Consider the following 26,250-nt stretch of genomic DNA (forward strand, 5'->3'; position numbering starts at 1 on the left):
AGTCAGGAAACTAAGAGCCCGCAAGCAGAGTGGTGTGGCAAAAATAAAAAACAAACACAAACAAAAAATCTGCCATAAAGATACCAGTACACAACTATCAGAAAAGCTAAACTTTAATAATAATAATAATAAGCAATGACATGGATGTAGAGCAACAGGAACTTTCATACATTATTAGAAAACGGGACAGCTACTTTGGAAAACACTGTGACGGTTTCTTAATAACTTATATTCTCCGTAAGATCCAGCAATCACACTTCTCAGTACTAAACCAAGAGAAACAAAAACATATGTCCATACAAAAATATCCTTATGCAAATATATATAGCAGCTTCATCCAAAATCATCAAAAACTGAAAACAACTCAAGAGTATATCAACTAGAAACTGGCTAAGCAAACTATAGTATATGCACACAAGTTACACTCAGTGTCGAAAAGGAGCGAACTACAAGTATGGGACAGAACAGAAATGAACCTCAAAAGCATCGCATTAAATCAAAGAAGCCAGGCATAAAATACTACACAGTGTGCGATTCTATTTATATGAGATTCTGGAAAAGAGAAACCTACAAATATTCTGTATCATGTTTAGGGTGGTACTCACTATTTGCCAAAACCTATAAAAATGTACACTTACAGAGGTTTCCTATATGAAGATTATACCTTAATACATTTGACTTGAAAAAAAAACCTTAGCATCTGAACACTGGCTCAAAGAAAAGCATTAAAGCCCAACACTGGCATCTATGATCACTCTGAAAAATTCTAGACATTTCTTAACTAGTTACCATACTACAAATGTCCTGAGAACCGAAAAGAAATAAGCCCCATGCTTTTTCCCTCTTTGGGCCTCAAAACATTCCTGTGCAGAGACCGGGCCTGGGGATGTCAGCGAGTGTGCAGAAGCTACGTGAATGCTGGTTACTGAGACACCACTAAAGTGAGTCTTGTTTTCAGGACAGCTGTTGCTTCGTTGTTCTTTTGTCACAAACACAAAAAGAGAGCTGTTATGCTTATGTAATGTGACCTTCTCATTGGACAGCTGTTACATCACGCCTGGAAACACTGCCAGAGAAATTCATTTTCCCCGTGTGCCACACAGAAAACAGTAAAAGCAAAAACAAACTAAATAACCATGAAAGACCCCAAAACCTGTGTTAAACAAACTGCATTACTCCTTAAAAATCAGATCACTTATAAGAAGTATTTCTCAATACTAAATACTGAAGAGCTTATTTTTTATGAGTAACGTTTTGTCTCATTTAATAAAATGATAATCCTTAGTGTATAACCTAACAGACTATTTTTCAGACTCCAAATAACTGTTACTCTTCCAAAGACATTTTCTTTGAGCGTGCCATGATTATTAATACTATACAATAATGAGTTATTCCTTTATTTTTTGTAGTATCAAGTGCCTACCTAGGAACTTTGCCATTTTACAGTTTGGTCAATTCTAAACCATTTTCATTTGCACAAGGGCTTTCAAATTTTTTTGATCATTACCCACAGTGAGAAATACATTTCACATTGCAACCCAGTGCACAGATGTGTGCATATATGTGCACACAATTCGGAAGTTTGACAAAACAAGACTTATCAACCTTACCTCATAAGATGCTATTATTTTCTTTTTTTATTGTTATCTTTAAAATGCTGGCAAACAACCACACAAGTCACAGCATGGCCCACAACTTTCAAAATCACTGCACCAGAAGATGAAAAACAAATAGAACATCTCCTCGTGTTTTGAATAATGGCTTTCACACATTCATTTAGTTGGTTTTTTTTTTTTTTCAATCTATACGTGACATTCCTCACGGCTGACTACCTACACTCTGCTCCTGCTCAGGCTTAGTGAGGGTTCCTGAGCCTGGAGAGCAGGGAAGATGGAAGGGACCTGAGGAAGCCAGGGCCCCCACTGCTCCTGCTCTGGCCCACCGCTAGATGTGGGGGTGGGGGGAAGGTCCTGGCCTTCTAGGCCTATAAATATTCACAGCCTGGCTCTCCTTCCTTTTCCAGTTACCCTCACCGTTATTCCTTAGCCTCTACACGCACACAGCGAACTGAAATATAATTCAATTGGGTAGAAAAAGCGCTACAACACACAGGAAAGTAAAGTTTTTCCTAAACATCTCAGGATTTCAGTTATGCCTACCATATGCTTCTTCCCCATATACCACAGATACCTAAACAAGTTCAAAACAAGTTTACTGGCATGTAAATTCCACTCACAAAATGTTTCCAACTAATGATTTTGAGTTTTTAAATCAATAATCAATATTATATTCCAGTATTCCATCCTGAAACTAGTGGGTATTTATTATAATTAGACAGCAATTTTATATGAAGATCAGGAAACTTACTTTTAAGGACTCCCACAAGGGAAACTGGACCAATGAGAAAGGAATCTGCAGAGAAAAAAAGGAAAACCAAATAAATTAGGCCAGAAAGATCAGTTTGCTTAGCATGACCATATGAACTTATAATTATTATTCAGAAACATTATTTCATTTTTAACTTTATGTACATAAAAAAATTACCATTAAACAAATTTTTAAGTAAAGAATTAAACAGTAACTGCTTGTAGAATCTACTGACTTTTTAAGCACAAGGGATATAAAATGATGCTGTGATGCCCTCTTAAAACTGAAATAGGAGTGCAGTATGAAGAGTCTGGCAACTGAAAAAAATGAGAAAATAAATGCTTTCCATCACAAGTAATAAAGCTTTAAGGACGTGACATTTTTCTGCTTTATAGAGTTTCAGCTGTCTGCAGGCCAGGTGTCAGGGTTGAAGAGAGAAACTGGGAGGGGGAAAGAGAACGGGGGTGCGGCAGGAGAGGAGGAGGAGTGGAGAAGGGAAGGGGAGGGCAGGGAAGAAGAGAGGGGAGAGAAGAAAAGAGGAGGAGGGGGAAAGAAGAGATGGAGGCCGGAAGGAAGAAAAACAGAGGGGCGAGGCAGGTGGGTGGAGGGACAGAGCAGGAGAGAGGGAAGAGGAGGCAGGCAGAGCCGCTTGCAGGGGGAAGCTGAGAAGACGGATCCAGGGCCAGAGCCCAGCGTGGGAAGGAAGCAACGCTTCTCTGTGCTGGATGAGTGAGGGCTCTGAGCAGACAGGAGCAGAGGTGGCCTGAGAGCCTGATTTAGTCTCAAGCTTCGTCAGGGACAAGAGTCATCTCTAGCATGAAGACAATCAATGCACTTAAAGATTTACAATCATAAACAGTGCTGCGATGAACATTGGGGTGCACGTGTCTCTTTCAGATCTGGTTTCCTCAGTGTGTATGCCCAGAAGTGGGATTGCTGGGTCATATGGCAGTTCTATGTCCAGTTTTTTAAGAAATCTCCACACTGTTTTCCATAGCGGCTGTACTAGTTTGCGTTCCCACCAACAGTGTAAGAGGGTTCCCTTTTCTCCACACCCTCTCCAGCATTTATTGCTTGTAGACTTTTGGACAGCAGCCATCCTAACTGCCCATCAGCAGATGAATGGATAAGGAAGCTGTGGTACATATACACCATGGAATATTACTCAGCTGTAAAAAAGAATTCATTTGAACCAGTCCTAATGAGATGGATGAAACTGGAGCCCATTATACAGAGTGAAGTAAGCCAGAAAGATAAAGAACATTACAGCATACTAACACATATATATGGAATTTAGAAAGATGGTAACGATAACCCTACATGCAAAACAGAAAAAGAGACACAGAAATACAGAACAGACTTTTGAACTCTGTGGGAGAAGGTGAGGGTGGGATATTTCTAAAGAACAGCATGTATACTATCTATGGTGAAACAGATCACCAGCCCAGGTGGGATGCATGAGACAAGTGCTCGGGCCTGGTGCACTGGGAAGACCCAGAGGAATCGGGTGGAGAGGGAGGTGGGAGCGGGGATCGGGATGGGGAATACGTGTAAAGAAAAAAAAAAAAAAGAAAAAAAAAATGAAATGGCAAGTTATGCTGTTAAAAAAAAAAAAATCTCATAGTAAGAAAAAAAAAAAAAAAGATTTACAATCAGATGTGTATTGATAAGCTAGAATTGTTACCAAGCACGTTTCACATGCCAGGAACTGTGTCTATCAGCACTTTATAGTTCTTATTTCACTGAATCTTCACAACAACCCCGTGAGACACGTATCATTACCATCCCCATTTTATAGATGAGGGATGGAGCTTCAGAGAAGCTGTTTAACTTGCCTAAAGACAAAGAGTTAAGAAGTAAGAAGCCCAAACAATCTGACTACTAGACTACCTAAGACACCTAAACTGGATTTATCTGCATATAAATTCACCCCCAGTATAATCCATGTGCTTTTAACTAAATCTTCTAAAATTCTAGAAAAAAGGACTCTACCTTCATATTTCCTAAAATAAAAATACCTGAACTCCAGGGGACCCTACCCATTAGCCTAGATAATCTCCACGCACTGTGCACTGGTCCCGAGAAAGAGACGATTCTGCTCAAGCAGACTATGGCCCCAGAACTGCTGCTCTGTACCCAGGTCAGCTGTCAGTGAAGAGTAAATGTGGACTCTGACCAGTAACAATAGGCACAGGGGTGTGTGTGGGTGTGTGGGTGTGTGTGTAGACCACAATGTTGAAGAGATTAATGAGTATTTACCTCCCCGTGAATTAAGAGTGCTAACTTATTTCTAAAATATTTATATTTAATCAGAAATTAAGAGTCTAGCATCAGCTTCTTCCTCTGCTTGAAGAAATAGTGGCCCTAGGCTTGACAAGTGTCCACAGAAAGAAACTGGGCCTTCCATTCAGGCAGGAAATGGCAATGAGGAAAAAAAAAAAAAATTAAAAAGCCTATGTCACTAAACTAGTTTAAGCTGACAACCTAAGAGTCTCAGAGAAGTCTGTCATCTTCATAATTAAGCAGCACCCCATCCTGTACATCAGAGTACCGTAACAGGAGATAAATTTAGTTGAGTTTCTGTTACCAAACCATGAAAGCATCTGACACCATCCATTCTGACACTAGAGTGCTGTATTTTCAATTATCAAAACTCAAAAAAACTGACTGTAGTTTTCTTCTTCTTTTTTTGGCTGTACCACACACTTGCGGGATCTCAGTTCCCTAACCAGGGATCAAACCTGGGCCCCCTGCAGTGGAAGTGTTCAGTCCAAACCACTGGACCACCATTTTAAAAAATTTATAATATGTAACAAAATGCCAAAGAGGACTAACAGTTAGTGGGATTATTGTTTTTGTTCAGTCACTAAGTCCTGTCTGATTCTGTGACCCCCATGAACTGCAGCATACCAGGCTTCTCTGTCCATCACTGTCTCTCAGAGCTTGCTCACACTCGTGTCCATTGAGTCCGTGATGCCATCCAACCACCTCATTCTCTGTCGCCCCCTTTTCATGAATGGCAAACCACTTCAGTATTCTTGCCTTGAGAACCCCATGAACAGTATGAAAAGTGGGATTACAGATGATTTTAATTTTCTTCTTTGTGTTGTCTCCTACCAAATGTAAATATATTACACTTTAACAAGAATGTACATATGTCACAGTTATAAGATGAAAAACACCTTATAACTTATTGTAATGGTCCATGCTAGCTTTCCTCACTTCTTGATTAAAATTAACCCATAAAACTGCATTGTATGTTATTGGCACTTTTTTGATACTTAATAATACCAGATTTTGAATACTATAGATGGACATTTTGCCCATTTTTCTCTATTAAGAGTTATTCATTACTTTGTTACTTCAATTTAAAGAAGTAATTTTGAAATCACACATTTGAAATGGCCAAAACTATTCCACAGAGTTATTTATTTCAAAAAGTCAGCCGACAGTAAATCCCAACTTTACTCTAAAACAAGATTAACTGACAGTCTCAGGTAATTAAATGTGCTGTAAATGCTTGAATAATTAAATGTATTTTTGACTTCTGGTAATGAAATATCCCTCATAAGATAAACTTGTGATGTGTAAAAATGTTTCAAACATTCTTCAGGTCAAATTCATATTGAATGTGTCTTGTCATTTACAGTATGAAGAAATAATGAAAATGTGCTCCACACATGTTACAGTAGTTCTGCCAGCAAATATGGCTCCCCAGCTAAAACAAACACTCCCAACCACTACAGAACACGGGCCAGTCAGAAAGCGAGTTCCCTCCCCAGGTCTGGTTTGTAGTTTCAAAACAATGATGTTTCTTTAAAACGTGGAATCTTAAACCCTAAACAGATGTAAGCTGTTATTCTAAAATGTTTTATAGATGAAGAAAATGAATAGCTGCACTCAGAGGTCTTGTATTCCAAAACACAACATACCCATTTTACTGCACCAAAAGTTACAAAAATGGCTCACTGTTGTGACCTTTTTAATGACTCCATTTAAGATGTTTTGTTTGAATAAGGCTAAGACCCAGGGCACTAATAAGCGAGCAGCAGTAAACCCAACTACCATCAAAGAGGCAGATGTAGAGGAGGGAGAACCTGCTAGAATTCACCACGGATTCCACTGGTAATAAACACAGCAATAATTCTACACAAGAGTGCATATAAGGATTCCACGTGAAGCAGAGAAAGTGAAAGCTGAGTGGTAAACAGGGGAAGGAAGTGTTGGGCATTACTAATGAAATAAAGAAGGTACAAAAATTATACTATCGGCACACTTTACCTATTACCAAGTGCTTCTACTAGAATTATCTTTGAAGCCAATCAGTGCTGACAATCCTGTGATCTTAAATGCCTATAACCCTATAGTCCTTGATCAAATAATGTGATTTACAATATAACTGAAGGGATATGAAGATATGATTTCTAAAGTCTCATTTGCTCTAGAATTCTATGTCTTAATAATCTTCCAAATTATTAATAGAATACCAACATGTTAAAAAAAAAAAAAAGACTTGATTGCAAGCTGCAAAGAATACAATGGATCCTACAAGTGACCCAAAGGAAGTCTCCTTTCTGCTGCAAGACAGTGTTCAAATTTCTGTGTTTGATTTCAGGTTTTCCATTCTAGTGTTGCAAAGATAACAAGGCCAGATCTTCTGTTACATATTCTGGTTTTTTCCACTCAAGCCCAGTGGTAACCAAGGACAACTGAATTTGAAGACCAGAAAGTATTTTTCCCCAAAGTGACTACTATTCTTTTATTAAAAAAAAAAGAGACTCATTCAAATCTGGTCTGCTAGCATTTGACATACCAGCAAAGGATTCTAATAATACATATTGATTTTTTTAACTTAGCAACTATAACTCACTTACACACAACTATATATAGAGAACAGAATGTATACCTAATAAAGGAAATTAACCTAAAAGTAGAAAAAATTTAAAGTGACTCACCCCACAGGTCTATAAACCATACTAAAATTCTGGAAGTATCTTTCCAAATACAGCACTAAGTGGACCCAAGAGTAACAAAATCTAAATTAGGGAAGGAGATGACGGTGAGCAGTTTGATTCTCAAGTAAAAGTTAATCTCAGAGGCAAAAGCACTAAGAGTATTAAAACTTGTACAAATATATAGTAAGCAAATCAGTGCGGTAGTAACAGACAATGGAACAGAATGAAGAGTCCAGAATTAAGCCCTTGCCTATATGTTCAAATGATCTCTAATAATAATGCCAACAACATTCAATGGGGAAAGGACAACTTCCTCAAAGACTTCCCTGGTGGCTCAGTGGTAAAGGGTCTGCCTGCAATGAAGGAGATACAAGAGACATGTGTTTGATCCCTAGGCCAGGAAGGTCCCCTGGAGTAGAAAATGGCAAGTCATTCAACTATTCCTACCTGGGAAACCCCATGGACAGAGGAGCCTGGTGGGCTACAGTCCATGGAGCCGCAAAGGGGCTGCAAAAAGTTGGACACAACTGAGCGCGCGTGCGCACACACACAGGAAAATGGATATACACATACAAAGGAATCAAGTTTGAGCCTTACATTATACCACATACAAAAAGGAGCTCAAAATGAATCAAAGGAAAAAAAAAAGAATAAAAGATCTAAAGGTAGGACCTAAAACCATAAAACTCCTAGAAGAAAAAAGGGAAAAACCTTCATGATATTAGCTTTGGCAATTATTTCTTGACTGTTATACCAATTCACAGGTAACAAAAGTAAAACTAGACAAACCAGACAAAACTAGACAAACAACTACATTAAAATTTCAAACTTTGCATCAAAGGACAAAATCAACAGCTTGAAAAGGCAACCTATGGAATGGGAGGAAATATTTTCAAATCATCAATCTAATAACAGGTTAATATTCAGAATACATAAACAATTTCTACAACTCAAGAGTAACCAAAACATCCTATTTTTCAAATGGACAAAGGATTTGACTAGACATTTCTCCAAAAAGATATACAAACAGCCAACAAGCATATGAAAAGATGTTCGACATTACTAGTCATTTGGGAAATGAAAATCAAAAGCAAAATAATATCATTCATTATGAAACTACTATGAAAGAAAGAGGCAACGAGAGAGAGGGAAAGAGGGAAGGAAGGAAGCAAGTGTGGACCAGGATATGGGGAAACTGGAATCCACAAACTGTGCTGGTGGGAATGTAAAATGGTGCTGTCACTTGGATAACAGTATGGTGGTTCCTGAAAAGACTAACAATAATATTACCAAATGATTCAGCAAGCCTACTTCTGGGGATAGACACTAAAGAACTGAAAGCAAAGTCTTAGAAAGAGATGTGTACATTTATATTCACAGTAGCATTATTCAAAATAGCAAAAAGCTGGAAGTAACCCAAGTGCCCACTTGCGGACAAAAGGGTACCCAAAATATGGTATATACATAATAACAAAATACTACTCAGCCTTAAAAAGAAGGTAATTCTGATAAGCTACAGAACAGATGAAACTGGAAGACATTACGGTAAGTAAAAGCCAGTCAGAAGGAGACAAATATTGGAGGATCCCACTTACATGAGGTGACTAACATAGTCAAATTCACAGACAGACAAAGTAGAATGGTGGCTGCCAGGGGTGGAGGAGGGGGTGATTGGGATAAGATGGGAAAGGGGAGTCGCTGTTTAATGATTATTAAAAAAGTTAAAGAGTATCAGGTTTGCAAAATGAAGTGTTTTGAAGACAACTGCAAAACTATGTGAAAACAGTACAACTGAACTGTACACTTCAAAATGGTTAAAATGACATGTATGTGTATTTTATTACAATGTTAACATATGTCAAATTTTTTAAACAATACTGTTACTAAAAAGGCAAGTCACAGAATGAAAGAAAATATTCACAAAACACACACCTTAAAAAGAACTTCTATTCAGAATAAAGAACTTTCTTTAACAACACAAAGAAAACATAGACAACAAAGAAAAATAACCCAATTTTTTTTAAATGCACAAAGACTTGAACAAGCACTTCACAAAGAAAGTTATACAATTCACTAATACAAGCACAGGAAAGATAGTCAACATCATTAGTCATCAAGGAAGCATTAATCAAAGCATACTGAGAAAGCAATGCAGTGTTTGCCCCCACTAATGTTAAATACACAACTTGGAAATTCCACTCTTAGGTAGAGCCAAAACCAGGGACTTAAACAGATATGTGTACAACAAGCTTCACTGCAGCAATATTGACAATAACCAAATAACCCAAATGTTCATCAACAAATAAATCAATAAATAAAATGTGATCTATCCATATAATGGAATATTATTCCATCATAAAAAGGAACGAAGTTCTGATTATACACATGCTACAATACAGATGAACCCCGAAAACATTATGCGGAGTGAAGTAAGTCAGACACAACTGACAAATACTATATGATTCCATTTATATGAAATAGCTAGACTATGCAAACTTAGAGAGACAAAAACTAGTTTAAAAGTTATGGGACTCAGGAAAGAGAACAACAGGGTGAGCTCAGTCCTGTCTGACTCTCTGTGACCCCGTGGACTGTAGCCCACCAGGCTCCTCTGTCCATGGGATTTCCCAGGCAAGAATACTGGCGTGGGTTGCCGTTCCCTTCTCCACAGGATCTTCCCGACCCAGGGCTGGAACCCACGTCTCTTGCATCTCCTGCACTGACAGGCAGCTTCCCTACCACTGTGCCACCTGGGAGAGTGGGGAGTTGTTGCTTCGGGAGTCCAGTGTTTCTGTTCACAGTGATGAAAACGTTGGGGAGTAGACTGTAGTGATGACTGCACCATGTCATCAATTACACTGAAGTGTATACTTAAAAGTGGTTAAACTGGCAAATTTCATGTGATACCTATTTTACCACAATCTAAAAACTGTTTTTTGAAAAGCACACACTGAGGCGCCATTATACAACCACTAGAAAGGCTGAGATAAAAAGGCTGACAAAACCAAATAAAGGTAAGGACTGTGCAGCAACCACAACTCTCATGTTTTGCCAGTGGGAACTTAAAATGGGACAGTCCCTTTCAAAAGGAGTTTGCTCAGCTTTTATTTGATCCAGAAATTCCACTCCTACGTATTTATTCAAGAGCAGTAACAATATGTGCGTGTGATAAGATCAGTATATGTACGTCAAAGTAGCCTTAATCATAATAGGTAATGACCATCAACAGAAAAAAAGACATATACACTGTGGTATATTCATACAATGAAATATTAGGAATAAAGTGGAAAGAACTACCAATATATGCTGTAACACTGATGATTCTCACCTATGCTATGCTGAGGAAAAGAAGCCAGACACACAAAAAGGATTTATATTGCAAAACTCTATTTACAGAAAGTTTTAGGGAAAGGGAAAACTAACCTGATGGGCCGAGTAACTGGGATGGGATATCAGAAAACATTCTAGAGATATGGAAATATTCAATATCATAATAGGGTGTGGATTACAAATATATCCTCTCTTGAAAAGTGTGTATCTATGATGTGTGCATTTCAACATATACAAATGCTATCTACAAATACACTATGAAAAATACAATAGCAGTGAAGAGTGGGTTGAGGTAAGAGATGAATAAAAATGACAGATTACTGGTAACTGTCAAAGCCTGATGATGAGCACTTTGGGTTCATTATACTATGTCTTTACGTTACCTATGACTTAAGTTTTTATTACGTGAAAAAAAGAAAAAAAACTGTAAAAGTGAAACACAATTGTTGTTGTCTAGTCGCTAAGTCGTGTCTGACTCTTGCAACCCTGTGGGACCGTAAGCCCACCGGGTTCCTCTGTCTGTGGGATTTTCCAGGCAGGAATACTGGAGTGGGTTCCTTCTTCAGGGGACCTTCCCGACCCAGGGATCAAACACGCGTCTCCTGCAGTGGCAGATGGATTCTCTACCACAGAACCAGCACCGAAGCACAAAGGACGATTGGCTTCTCATTATCAGAATCCGTGTACTAGGATTAGAGCAGCCCAGAGCTGAAAGCTGAACAGGGCTTCCCATCTCCAGTTAAACCAAAGTTAAGTGACATTAACAGTTTGGGATATAGCTTCTCATTTATCTCAACATAGTGTTTTTGTCCCCTCAATTAAACAGTAGTATACATATAATTCCAAAATTTAAATTCTTCCCTAAACAATGTCTCCATGGAGATATCTCCATGATTATCATTTCAGATCAATGCACAGTATTTTATAATATTTAACTATCCCGTAATAGTTGATGTCCAATTACTTCCCTCAAAAGATACTATTTTGTTTAATCATTCATTTCTGATACACAGGAGATTCTAGATATATCAAACAGATTGTTAATATATAATTTCTGAACATATCTAATAACAACGTGGAAGGCTAAGGTCCAACATTAACCATTCATCAACATAATCACCTTTATAAATGCCTAGTGTTAACATTCAGGAAAATCAGAGCACAAAGATATCTTCCATGACTATCATTTAATAAGTTAATCAAAAGGAAAACAACATTACCACACTGGCTTTCATGTATCCAGTGAATAATTCTAATATAGCAGTCAGCATTAATGGACTCTGAGCAAATGTTCAACATTTGCATTAAGATTTAATCCTGCTTCCAGCGATCTATAAACAACTACTTATGCAGCGGAATCATGGTATCAAGAATTACCAATATATGTCTGATTTATGGAATGTAAATGTAAGGTCACAAGTAGACACTAGCTGTAATCAATCTTAAAAAAAAAAAAAAAAAAAAAAAACCTATATGTTAGTTGAGACTCCTAAATAAAATTAGAAGTATTTTTTTAAGTTTTCCATTTATTTTTAAGAAAGTTAAGTAAAATCCATCTTTATATAAATATATACATATAGGGGCTTCCCTGGTGGATCAATGGTAAAGAATCTGCCTGCCAATGCAGGAGACACTGGTCGATCCCTGATCGATGATGATCCCGTATACTGAGGGGCAACTGAGCCCTTGCCACCACTACTGAGGCGGTGCCCTAGAGCCCAGGAACCGCGACCACTGAGGCCGCAGGCCACAGCTGCTGCAGCCTGCAGGCTCCAGAGCCCGTGCTGTGCAGTAAGAGAAGCCACTGCAATGAGAAGGGCGGGCACTGCAACTAGAGCAGGCCCTGCGCACCACAACCGGAGAAAAGCACGTGCCACAACAAAGACTCAACACATCCAAGACCAATCAATAAATATACATACACACGCATTCCTTTCCATTTATTTTCACTGACTTCTTTAATGAACTACAGATCACCCCACAAGCCTTCAGGTTAATCACTCAGCTACTAGAACAATTCTCGGTAATGAAACCTGAAATTTTCTTTTTGAGTATAAAAAGCAAAGGATGTTCATTTTCAGTTCTTCACAGAGTCATTCCCAACACGTTAGGCAGTGTTGATGTAAGGCTTCTAAGAAAACAGCCAGAGAGCAGTTGAGGGAGGTGCCCGAGACTCAGAATTTCAAAATCAGAATTCCTGTCAAGATGTGAGAACTCTGGCACAGGGTCAGCAAACAGATGTTCTCAGTTAGCATTTGCATGCAACTTTAATCCCTTACAAAATATAATCAGGTTGTTCTTGAGATGTTTTTCTGCGGCTGAGAATGGCTTTAGCAAGAAGGGTTTGGCTGTCTCTCCCACCTACCACTCCCTCCTTCTCATCCAGCAGCCCATCTTGTTCTTGACTCAGAAAGCAAGGAAAAATGAGTAACCAATCCCTCAAGAAGCTCTATAATAGAGAGTATATTATTTAACTTACTATATCACCAACTGTCCTTGGTAACCAAGGCACATACTTATTTATCTGGGTTTTGCTTCTTTCTGAGGCAACTTGGTTTTTGGTAATAAAGATGTTGTAATCAATGGCTTCCCAAATTCTCAGAAACAAAAATTAGATTAATACAATTTAAAAGACCAACCAGGAGCAATAAACACCTCACCTAATATTCAAAACATTTGTATGTGTGTGTGGGTTAAGTCACTTTAGCGGTATCCGACTCTCTGCCACACTATGGACCACACCCCACCAGTCTCCTCTGTCCATGGGATTTCCCAGGCAAGAATAATGGAGTGGCTTGCCATTTTCTTCTCCAGGGGATCTTCCCAACCCAGGGATCAAACACATGCTTCTTGCGTCTCCTGCACTGACAGGCAGTTTCGTTACCACTACTGCATAGGTACATCCTTTGGGTAGGCAAAACTACAACTTGAAAAGAATTATGAAAAATAAAGACAGGTTTGTACAGTGGTTAGGCTGTGCAGGGAGCTCCTTCCACCTCTCCCTCCCACTTCCTTCTTTCCTCTCCCAGCAACTCCCTCCACCTCGCCAAAAGAATCCAATGATCGTAAAAGAAAACTCAAAAGCAGCCCCATTACCATGAAATGACAATATTACCGTAAAATGACTTACGCTGGAGCCTCAGCATAAGTAGGGCGCTGACTAGGCTACAGTGTGGTCAGAAGGAAGAGAGGCTGGAGAAGCAGAAGGAAAGAGGGCGGTAAGCTTGAAACGGGTAGGAAGGCAGAGGTGTCCACTTACCTCTCGTTATCTCCCACTGCCTGGCCTGACAGTGCTCAGTAACTACTTATTATGTAAGTGAATAGAAGAAAGGCAAAGGGATGGAAGAAGAGAAGGCAGGAAATAAGGCTAGTGGTAGGACAACAGTAGAACTCAGGTATTCTGGTTCATAGTCCAATGAATACTCTTTTCATTCATCGACAATTAACTTAAAAGTATTCGTTACAACAATGTTTTGAGAGTTGAATGAGAAAAAAGTGAGTAATCAATTAAGCACAAAAGTGAAAAGAATAAAAACAGATCCCATTCAATTTGTTATTTAAGTCAAAAAGATGAAATATGCACGTACACACACACACTGTACACACACATCCCAGGAAACAAAAACTTTTGAAAGCCACTCTATGAATGCTTCTCCACTTATCTTTTATCATACCATTTATGATAGTAGAAAACAGCATTAAAGCCCAGGTGTTGAGAACTATAAATAATCTACTTTGTACAACTGAAAAGAAGCTATGCTTCCAGAAAAATAATCCGGGGTAGAGTTTAAGGTATTAGATAAATCAGTGTAATAAACTACCAGAAGACACTGCCCCGATTAACTGGTTACCTTTTCTTCCAGTTTGGTTACATAGGTCGGGTCCTAGTATATAATTTGTGAATACTCTACCATAGGTATTTACTGTTTAATTACAACACTAGCTTATGCTTATAAGTCAGTTAAAAGATTAGGAGAAAGAAAATAGATTTTAGGGTCTGAAACAGACTTTTTTTTAAAGATGGGGAAAAAAACTTATCTAATAAAAAAAAGGAACAAAGAATTAAACCAGATTTTATCGGTCGGCCTTGCTTCAGTATCAAAACAATCCTCAAATCTCAGAGGGCACATTATACATTGTTTTTCCTATTCACATGACATGTCAGCTGTAGGGTGGCTGTGGCTGCCCCCAGGCTGTAGCTTTTGCTCCATGTCTTCTCACAGTTCAGTTCAGTTGCTCAGGCATGTCTGACTCTTTGCAACCCCATGGACTGAAGCACTCCAGGCTTCCCTGTCCATCACCAACTCCTGGAGCTTGCTCAAACTCACGTCCATTGAGTCAGTGATGCCATCCAACCATCTCATCCTCTGTCATCCCCTTCTCCTCCTGCCTTTGATCTTTCCCAGCATCAGGGTCTTTTCCAATGAGTCAGTTCTTCGCATCAGGTGGCCAAAGTATTGGAGCTTCAGCTTCAGCATCAGTCCTTCCAATGAATATTCAGGACTGATTTCCTTTAGGATGGACTGGTTTGACCTCCTTGCAGTCCAAGGGACTCTGAAGAGTCTTCTCCAACACCACAGTTCAAAGGCATCAATTCTTCAGCACTCAGCTTTCTTTATGGTCCAACTCTCACATCCATACAGGACTACCGGAAAAACCATAGCTTTGACTCCAAGACACAATCAGAAGGAACAGACCTTATCTAAGACATGCCATTCTCAAGGCAAAAGGCAGAAGCTAGAGGGCTGATAGAAACTTGTTATGCCTCTTGTAGCTTTGTTCAGAACTAGAACACTGTCACTTTCACATACATTCACTGACCAAGCTAAGTCATGATGCCAAGCATGACTATGGGGCAGGGAGGCACTGCAAATCATTTAACCCCAGGCAGCAAAGTATAACAAATCATCTTACTGAGAAAGATGCAGAATTGAGAACTATGATATAATTTATCCCACAGATCTTCCAACTTGCATGCCGAATGCTTTTCTCCCCATTATTGGTAAGTCTGAGCAAAAGTGCATACTCACAGCCATTAAGGGAAAGAAAAAATGAACAATCCAGGCTTGAAGAAGATTCTGAGAATATGATGACATGAACTCAGTCCCTTTTACCCCCATTCTATTTTCAATCTATCTGCTGCAACGACAGGTACAGGCCTGGAGCCTGCAGACACCTAAATGAAATTGAGGACTTGGATCCCTCGGAGGGTAGAGGAGGGAACTAGAAAATGTTGCTTTTTTTTTTTTCTTCCCTCCGAGCCGAGCCTAGTGCCTGGGGACCAGCCTCTTGGAACAAGCCTGGAACAAAGATTGTAAATTAACACTACTAGAAAAAGCCCAGTCCATGGAGATCTGATGACCCTGGGACAGGAGGAAGGCATGTCTCCCTGATAAGTACAGGCCAAGACCAGAAGTAGACCCTGATGAGCTTTCAAGGAAGATATGACCACATATAAGCAGGCTGAGCATCCGAAAAGATAGTGATTGGTCGGAACAAAGGGGACAAACCCACAACTAAACAGAGCTGCTTGAAGTGAGAGAGGCCAACATGGGTCAGAAAAATAATAAAAAGAACTTAGGGAGATTTAACCACAGCATAGAGCAGTCTTCCTGCATCTAAAAACAAGTTTCCAAATAAACCATACAGTCTATAAACTAAAGCAAAGAATGAACTGTGGCAAAGGTCCAAATTTGTGGTCTGGAAAGTCAAATGGAAAAAATAGCTCAAAGTAGCAAAATAGAAATCATGATAGAAAAGATAAGAGATCTGGAAGATAGATTTAATGAGAAGAACAGCAGTTCTAGCAGAAGAAATACAAACAGACAGAGAAGAGACAATTAACAATACATAACAGAAGAAAATTTGCTTAGACCAAAAAAAAGACCTTAATCTTCAGATTCAGAGAGCTCACTTTACCCTAGACACAAATCTAGACATAACTATGTAAATTCCTGAACTATTCCAGGAATTTAAGAAAGGAAAAAACAATTGAAGCTTGCAGGTAACAAGACCTTAGAGAGAAGAGAATTCAGAGACATCTGACTTCTCATGTGCAATGTAGGAAGCTATAGCAATAACTTTAACAGACTACTGAAAGGAAAACAGTGATGCCTAAACACCACGTCTAGCAGGTAAAATAGATGGGTGGATACTCAGAAAATGTACCACCCATCAGCCTCATATAGAAAAATATCTGTGAAAGAATTCTGACTGAAGAACAAATGGATTAGAACAAAGACCCTCTAAGGGAGGACATCAGAAAGAGCAAGAAAACCCTTTGTTCTTGCACTTGCTTCCTCTCCCTATATCCAGTTTCATGTATCTGTATCAACTCCGCTGACTCTACTAACCATAAGAAAGACAAACGCTGCAAAGGACAATTGTAAATCTAATCCTAGGAAGCTATCAATTATAAGGCACATCTTAATTTCAAAGTGCTAAAAAAAAAAAAAAAAACTTGCTTTAGAATTATGAAATATGAAAGTTTTATATACAGTTGAGTCCAAATTAGTAATTATTAACTGTCTGGCATCATGTAATAAATTCTAGATCCGAATTCTTGAAAGAAAACATACATACAGCAAAGCAGTATCTACTAACCACTGAACTAAAAGTATTAAACTGTCTCAGGAAAATCCAGGAGGTGACAGAGGGACTACAAATAGGAGTAAAAGCATCCTACAGACCCCAGCTAGGTATGAGGTAGGCAGAAGACTCGAGTATTCTCAAGTTCTCACTTTACTGAGAGGGGGGAGTGAAAAAGGTATAAAAATGAGCAAGTCATACTGAAGTCAAGTTGCGGGGGAGAAATTACTAGTATCTTATGTTCAAATAAGGGTGAGTAAATATTTCTAATGATAAGTACAGAAAAGGTAATTACTCATGGGATAGAAATGTGTAGGAAAATTTTTAAACAAGAACCAGCACCAAAAAAAGAGAAGTGTAAAATAACTTGATCAAACCAGCAAAAAATAAAAAGGAAATAAAGAAACCAAAAGTTAAAATATATAATTAAACAAGTTAAAAGAAAATTTATACAATAGGTGAAGAAATAAAATTATTACATTATAAGACCCGCTTATATTCTGTTAAAAGTAAAATCACAAAAAAACACTTAAAAGGACAGGCACAGAAGTTAGGTTTAGAAGGTTAAAATGACTAAATGATATGTTTTTAAGTGTCATTGCTGCTAAGTCGCTTCAGTCGTGTCTGACTCTGTGCGACCCCATAGATAGCAGTCCACCAGGCTCCATCATCCTTGGGATTCTCCAGGTAAGAATACTGGAGTGGGTTGCCATTTCCTTCTCCATTAAGTGTCATTATGTAATGATAAAAGCCAGGATTTATGAACAGGCCATGTCATAAACCTATACCCAACCAAAACCTTAGCAATTACACGAATAAAAAACTGAAACTAGAGAATACTGCCATCAGCCAAGAGTACTAGTCAACATTCCTTAAAGGTTGTGAACAGAGTAAAACCAAAAAATAAAATAACCAGTAGGAACACAAGAAAAAGAAGACAGGAAAGGAGAAGGAAAAAGAACCTTTCTTACTCTCATGCCATAGAAAACTCAAGTGTTACTGAGAAACTTACCAAGTCAATATGTTTTAAAACTGTTTTATCTATAAGCTCCTAAAAATAAAAAAAGGGGATGGGGGTGGTGACCATTCACAATAATAACAAAACCTACGGATAAATTCAAGAGGTATAGGTGGACTTCCCTGGTGGGGCAGTAGACAGGAATCTGCCTAGCAATGCAGGACGCACAGGTTCGATCCCTGGTCTGAGAAGATCCCACATACCAGAAGCAGCCAGGCCGGTGGGGCAGCCAGGCCCATGTGCCACAACCACTGGGCCTGTGTGCTGCGGCTGCTGAAGCCCTCTCACCTCGAGCCTGTGCTCCACAACAGGGGGGGCCACCATGGGAAACCCACTCACTGCAACAAGGAGAAGGCCCCATTCGCTACAACTAGAGAAAGTCTGTACAAAGCAACAAACATGCAGCACAGCCAAAAAACTGATCTATAATTATGAACAGAACTACAGAATGATTAGCAAAAGACAGCAAATAAGGTCTGGAAAAAATGTAGAAACCATACTGCATTCTTCTCAGTTTTCCCAAGTTTAATACATATATACTTTATATAACTTTCAGCTATACAGCAATCTTTTAAAAATTGCATATTGATCTTAACATTTATATGGAAGAAAACTATACACATGCATAGCCAAGAGTATTTTGAAAAACAAGAGCAAGGGGTGGGTGGGGGGAAGCAGAATTCATGTTCATATATCGGAATATACTTAAAAAGCAACTTTAATCAAATCAATACATCTGTAGCCTAAAAGTAAATAGAACTATCAACAAAACAGAATAGTCAGCCAAGTATTAGGTTGGTGAAAAGTAAATGCAATTTCAGACTGTGAATTTTAAATCATTATAAGTAGACACAAACACATCTTTACTAATCAAAATAGGAACCATCACAATCAACACATTTTTGCCAATGAGAAGTAAGTTTGTTTATTCATGTAGTGTAAAAATCCATGCTTCAGGATTTGATGAACTCTTAGAAAGTATTTTCTGCCTCCTGCTGGTTGTGGAAGCATCTTCCCTGCAAAAAGTTGTCAAGATGGTTGAACTAGTGGTTGTCAGTTGGCTAGAGGTCATGTGAATATGGTGGATGAGGCACAACTTTGTAGCCCAATTTGTTCAACTTCTGAAGCGTTGGTTGTGTGACACTGGGTCACGTACTGTCATGGAGAAGCATTGGGCCCTTTCGGTTGATGAGTGTCAACTGCAGGCATCGCAGTTTTTGATGCATCTCATTGATTTGTTGAGCATACTTCTCAGATATAATGGTTTCACCAGGATTCAGAAAGGTGTAGTGGATCAGACTGGTAGCAGCCACCAAATAGTGACCATGACTTTTTTTGGTGCAAGTTTGGCTTTGGGAAGTGCTTTGGTGGTGCTTCTCAGTCCGACCACAGAGCTGGTCGTTCCTGGGTGTAGCATAAAATCCACTTTTCATCGCATATCACAGTCCAATATAAAAATGGTTTGTTGTTGCACAGAATAAGAGAAGATATTTCAAAATGATGTTTTTTTTTATTTGCATCACCCATTTATCGAGCTTTTTCACCTTTCCAATTTGCTTCAAATGCTGAATGACCACAGAATGGTCAATGTTGAGTTCTTTGGCAACTTCTCCTGTAGTTGTAAGAGGATCAGCTTCAATGATCCTCTCAGTTGGTTGTTGTCAACTTCCGAAGGCCAGTCACTGTGCTCCTTATCTTCTTAGCAAAACTTCTAGAACCATCACTGCACTACACATTCGTTAGCAGTTCCTGGGCCAAATGCACCGTTGATGCTGCAAATTGTCTGCACTACTTTATGACCCATTTTGAACTCGAATAAGAAAATAGCTCAAATTTGTTTTTTGCCTAACATCGTTTCCCTAGTCTAAGATAAACATAAAACAAACAGCAATAAGTCATTAGCAAAAAAACATAAAGTGAGAAATATGCATTAAAATGATGTGTAACATAATCACATTTATTTAACAATGTATTTCAATATCAAACAGCAAAGTTCAACAATGCAAAACTGCAATTACTTTTGCACCAATCTAATAATAAATTTCAACACATAACAGAAATTAATTTATAAAAAGGTCAAGAAAGGTTCTAGTATATTACACCATGGGAAACTAGAAGACTAAAATAGAACTCCATCTCACTCCAGGCACAAAATATAAACACTAAAGAAGCTACCAGAAAACTACCAGGGTTCAAAAATGAATTTGGTAAGGTTGTAGGATACAAAATATACAGAAATCTGTTGCATTTCTACAAACTAACAATGAACAATCAGAAAGAGAAGTTAAGGAAACAATCTCAGTTACTATTGAATCAAAAAGAATAAAATACCTAGGAATGAACCTACCTTAGGAACAAAAGATCTGTACTCTGAAAACTGTAAGACACTGATGAAAGAATTGAAAATGACACAGACGGAAAGATATACCATGTTCTTGGACTGGAAGAATCAATGCTGTCAAAATGACTATATCACCCAAAGCAATCTAGAGACTCAAAGTAATCCCTACCAAGTTACCAATGGTATTTCACACAGAACTAGAACCAAAAAAACTTATAAATTTGTATGGAAACACAAAAGACTCAGAATAGCCAAAGCAATTCTGAGAAAAACAAAACAACAAAAAGAAGCCAGAGGAAGCAGGCTCCTTGACTTTGAATATTCTATTAATACAAAGCTACAGTAATCAAAATAGTATGGTACTGGCACAAAAAAAGAACGAACGAACAATAGACCAATGGAACAGAATAGAAAGCCCAGAACCAAGCCCATGAACCAATATTCTGTGACAAAAGAAGCAAGAATACATAATACAATGGAGAAAAGACAATGTCTTTGATAAGCAGTGCTGAGAAAACTGGACAGCTACATAAAAAACAATGAAATTGGAATATTCCCTAACTCCACACACAAAAATAAACTCAAAATGGATTAAAGATCTAAACAGAAGACCAGATACTATAAAACTCTCAGAGGAAATTCCCAGCAGAACACTCTATAATATAAATCACAGCAGTATCTTTTTTAATATATCAATTTCCTAGAGTAATGAAAATTTTTAAAAATTTTAAATGGGACCTAATTACACTTAAAAGCTTTTGCACAGCAAAGGAAACCATAAACAAAACAAAAAAACAACCCACAGAATGGGAGAAAACATTTGCAAACAAATCAACTGACAAGGGATTAATCTCCAAAACTCATAAACAGCTCATTCAGCCCCAAAAAATAAACAACTTAGGTAAAATATGGGCAAAAGACCTAAGTAGACACTTCTCCAAAGAAGACATACAGATGGCCAAGAAGAGCATGAAAAGATATTCAACACTGCTAATTACTTGAAAAGATGCTCAACATCGCTAATTATTAGAGAAATGCATATCAAAAGTACAATGAAGTATCATCTCACACAGGTTAGAATGACCATCATCAAAAATTCTACAGATAATAAATGTTGGAGACAGTGTGGAGAAAAGAAACCCTTCTGCATTGTTGGTGGGAACGTAAACTGTTAGAGGCACTATAGAGAACAGCATGGAGGTTTCTCAAAAAACAAAAAAATTTACAACTATCACACGAACCAGCAACTCCACTTCTAGGCATTTACCTGAATAAAAAATTCAAAAAGATACATGCACCCCAATGTTCACTGCAGAACTATTTATGAAAGCCAAGACATGGAAGCAACCTAAATATCAATCAACAGAAAAATGGATAAGGAAGATGTGGTACATGTATACAACAAAATAACAGCCATAAAAAAGAATGAAATAATGCCATTTGCAGCAACATGGATAGACCTAGAGATTATCACAGTAAGTGAAGTCAGACAGAGAAGACAAACACATTATGATATCACTTATATGTGGAATCTAAAAAGATGGTAAAAATGAACTTATTTACAAAACAGAAACAGACTGATAGACCTTGAAAACAAACATGGTTACCAATGACGAAGAGTTGGGGGGGGGGGGGCGGTGATATATTAGGAGGAATGGACTGACATATACACACTGCTATATATAAAACAGGTAACTAAGAAGGATCTCTTGTGCAGCACAGGGAACTCCACTCAAAGTTCTATAATAATCTATTTCGGAAAAGAATCTGAAAAAGAAAAAAATAACTGAAGCATTCTGCTTTACACCTGAAACTAACACAACATTGTAAACCAACTATACTCCAATACAAAATAAAAAGTAAATTTAAAAAATTTCATTTGGATTAAGAAAAAATCTGCAAAAAAAAAAAAAAAAAAAATCTAAGAGACCTTAAACCCAAAAGCTATAAACAAGAAGAAAAGCAGATTTATTACATAAAACATTTTAGATTTCTATAGCAAACAGAAAACACAGAAGAGCAGACAACAGATACAGGGGACGCGATGACAAACTTGGTGTGCTGAAAAGCAGAGACATCACTCTGCCACACAAAGGTTCACACAGTCAAGGCGAGGGTTTTCCCGTGGTCACGTATGGTTGTTAGACCTGGACCATAAAGAAGGCAGAATGCCAAAAAATCGAAGCCCTTCAACTGTGGTGCTAGAGAAGACTCCTGAAAGTCCCTAGGACAGTAAGGAGATCAAACCACTCGAGCTTAAAGGAGATCAACCCTGAATATTCACTGGAAGGACTGATGCTGAAGCTCCAGTATTTTGGTCATCTGATGCGAGTGGACAACTCACTGGAAAAGTCTCTGATGCTGGGCAAGATCAAGGGCAGAAGGAGAAGAGGGCGTCAGAGGATGAGATGGCTGGATGGCATCACCGATGCAATGAACATAAATTTTGGCAAACTCTAGGAGATGGTGAGCGACAGGGAGGCCTGGCATGCTGCAGGCCATGGGGTCGCAAAGAGTTAAGACACAACTGGGTGATGGAACAACATATAGGGGAAATATTTCCAATACAGAGGACATAGGCTTAATATTCACAAAGAACTTCTACAAACTGACAAGATGAGCACCCAGGAAAAAAATGGTAAAGGACAGAAAAGAAACAAGCTCACAGAAGGGCAGCTCTCAGTGGTCAGTGTTCCCAACCAATGAACAAGACGACGCTCGAGAGAAATGCAAACTGAACCACCAAGGAGGCATCACTGAACATAACCCAGATCTGCAAAACTGATGAGACCTGTTCCACCTGCTGCAGACAGGAATGCAAGGGAAAGGCTCCTCTCAGACATTCCTGGTGGGTGTGTGATTTGCTAGTTTGAAAAGAATGTTGCAATCTAGAAACAACTATTTAAAAACATATCTTTAGATACAGCAAACCCACTCTGAGAAATTCATCCTACAAAAATAAAGCATTTCTGTTCAGGGATTTTTACTGCAACACTATTCATAGTGATTAATGCCTCAGAAGAAAAGTATGTGAACACCATTAACAATGAAATAGCTGTATTCATTAAAATGATCACCTACCAGAAAATAGTAAGCAGCCATTTAAAAGAACGAATCAGAATTCTAACAGGTGGGATGAAGACCTCCTTTAGCTATTTTTAAAAGACAGAAAGACAAAATACAGGAAAATATGTACCATGTAAGCCATCTTTTATAAAGGATAAAAGATATATGTTTTAAATATATCAATACATAAAAAATTGATAAAATTTAAAAAGAAAATATAAAAACTACAAAGATACACCAGGACAGGTCTATACAAAGTCTGAGATGTCAGGAAAAGTAATGTGGAATTTATCCTTTGTCACCTTGGAGCCCTAGTGCCTATCACAAATGGTGAACACATTTCAAGCATTCAAAAAATGTTTTACAGTAGAGAAGGCCGGGGGAGGGGGCATAGGGAGGAGCTGAGAGTGGAGGGAAAACCCGGACAGGATTCCACTGCTAGGGCAGGAAATTTACATGAAGAGCCAGGAGCATCTTCTAAGTCCAGAAATTAATACTCAAAACCAAAAACACAAAAAACTTCAACACTCACACTGATGAGGGTATATCAGAGGGACATAGGAGCCAAGGGAAAGAGTACCCAATAGTTCAAACTAGAGCAATTCAAACAATAGAAGTACAGTAGTAATGGATCAGATCCAAAGTATAAAATAAGCATTCATGAATCATACTAATTAATAAATAACTAAATCAGGGAGAAGAGACAAATCTGTATGGAAGAATTTCAAGTAATTCAGGCAGATGCCCTGTCCTCTATAATGTGGAGCGTTAAGTCCCCCACTCCTTAAGTGTGGGAAGACAAAGAGTAACTTCCCAGTGGAGAAACCTAACAAGTACTAACTCTCTCAGCCAGGTAATCAAGGTCAACATTAACAGTGACAAGTCTCGTAGGCAGTGAGTACCCTAACATCAGTCTAATCATGAGAAAAATATTCTACAAATCCCAATAGACAGGCATTCTTCAAGCAGAGCTGTTGACCAGAACTCCCCAAAACAGTCAAGGTCTGCAAAAACAAAGCGTTAGAGACTGACACAACCTAGAGGGACCTGTGGAGACATGAAAACAAAATATTTTAGGTTGACCAAAAAGTTCATTCAGGTTATCCCCATAAGACCAAACAAACTTTTTGGCCAATGCAATACTGTGCTATATCCTGGGTGGAATCCTAGGGGGAAAAAATAATAAAGTAAAAACTAAGGAAATATGAATCAAGTGTAGATGTTAGTCAACAACAATGTATCGGTATTAGTTCATTCGCCATAACCAACCCATCATATTGATGTAAGATATTAGTAAGAGGATAAACTGTCTTTATAGAGCATATAGTGGGCTTCCCACGTGGTGCTAGAGGCAAAGAATCTGCCTAGATCCCTGGGTCAGGGAGATGGCAACCCACTCCAGTATTCTCGCCTGGAGAATTCCATGGACAGAGGAGCCTAGCAGGCTATCCAGGAGGTTGCAAAGAGCTGGAGACAACCGTGCAAACGCGCGTGCGTGCACGCACACACACACACAGAGGGTATATGGTAACTCTAGTATCTTGGCAGTAATTCTGTAAATCTAAAACTGACCCAAGAAATGATGTTTCAGAAACAGAACAAAGTTCCAGACATAGCTACCACACTCACACCACTTATGACACCAGATCTGTGAGGTTCTCTCCCACACAAGCAATTCTCTGTGAAACCAGCTGGTCAGTTCAGTTGCTCAGTCGTGTCCGACTCTTTGCGACCCCATGGACTGCAGTATGCCAGGGTTCCCTGTCCATTACCAACTCCTGGAGCTTACTCAAACTCATGTTCATCGAAACAGTGATACCATCCAACCACCTCATCCTCTGTCGCGTCCTATAATTTAATTCAATTTAACTTAAGGTAGTTAAAGCAGAATCCACAAGTTAAGGGCTCAGCCCCACAAGACTGCCCTCCACTTCAGACACCAATTGTAAATAACAGGTCCCCGGCTTACTTACACCTTCTGTCCAACTTGGCTACAAACTGGAGGTTCCCATGATGCGCTCCCATCCACCCAATTCAATCACTTGCTAGAACAGCTCGCAGGCTTCAGGAAAACAGTTCTGTTCACACACATGAACAGGCAGATGAAGAGATACAAGAGGCCTCAAGAGTCTTGCCCTTCCGTTCCCGTAGCGCTGGAGTGCACCACCCTGATGCACATGCGTGCATGTGCTCAACCTGGAAGCTCCCTAAAGCCCGTATGTTGGGTTTTTATAAAGGCTTCATCACAGAGTCATGATGGATCCTTAACTCAGGCCTCCAGTCCCCCTCCACTCTCCGGAAGATGGAGGGTGAGGTGGAAAGGTCCAGTATTTTAAATATGGTCTTTCTAGTGACCACTCTCAACCAGGGGACATCCAGAAGCCCACCATGAGTCACTTCACTAGAGCAAAAGACATTCCCATCACCGGGAAAATCCTAAGGGATTTAGGAACTCTGTGAACCGGGGTCAAAGACCAAACATTAGAACAAAAGATGTTCTTAGTATTCTTACCAAACATGAATTTGGAAGGGTTTTAGGATCTCTAGCCAAAACCAGGGATTTTGATCAACATACATATTTTCTA

At 38.8% G+C, this 26,250-nt stretch overlaps 1 protein-coding gene across 3 annotated transcripts in view; it reads right to left on the minus strand.

Moving 5' to 3' along the window:
• Positions 1–26,250, minus strand: part of SLC25A26 (solute carrier family 25 member 26) — a 149,119-nt gene that overhangs the window by 35,657 nt on the left and 87,212 nt on the right. For all 3 annotated transcript variants that reach the window (XM_061128125.1, XM_061128124.1, XM_061128126.1), the window contains one exon: positions 2,368–2,412. In XM_061128125.1, coding sequence (XP_060984108.1) covers positions 2,368–2,412 — 45 coding nt within the window. The remainder of the gene's footprint in view (positions 1–2,367; positions 2,413–26,250) is intronic.

This window comes from Dama dama, chromosome 24 (assembly GCF_033118175.1).
Source record: "Dama dama isolate Ldn47 chromosome 24, ASM3311817v1, whole genome shotgun sequence".
NCBI classification, from domain to species: Eukaryota; Metazoa; Chordata; class Mammalia; order Artiodactyla; family Cervidae; genus Dama; species Dama dama.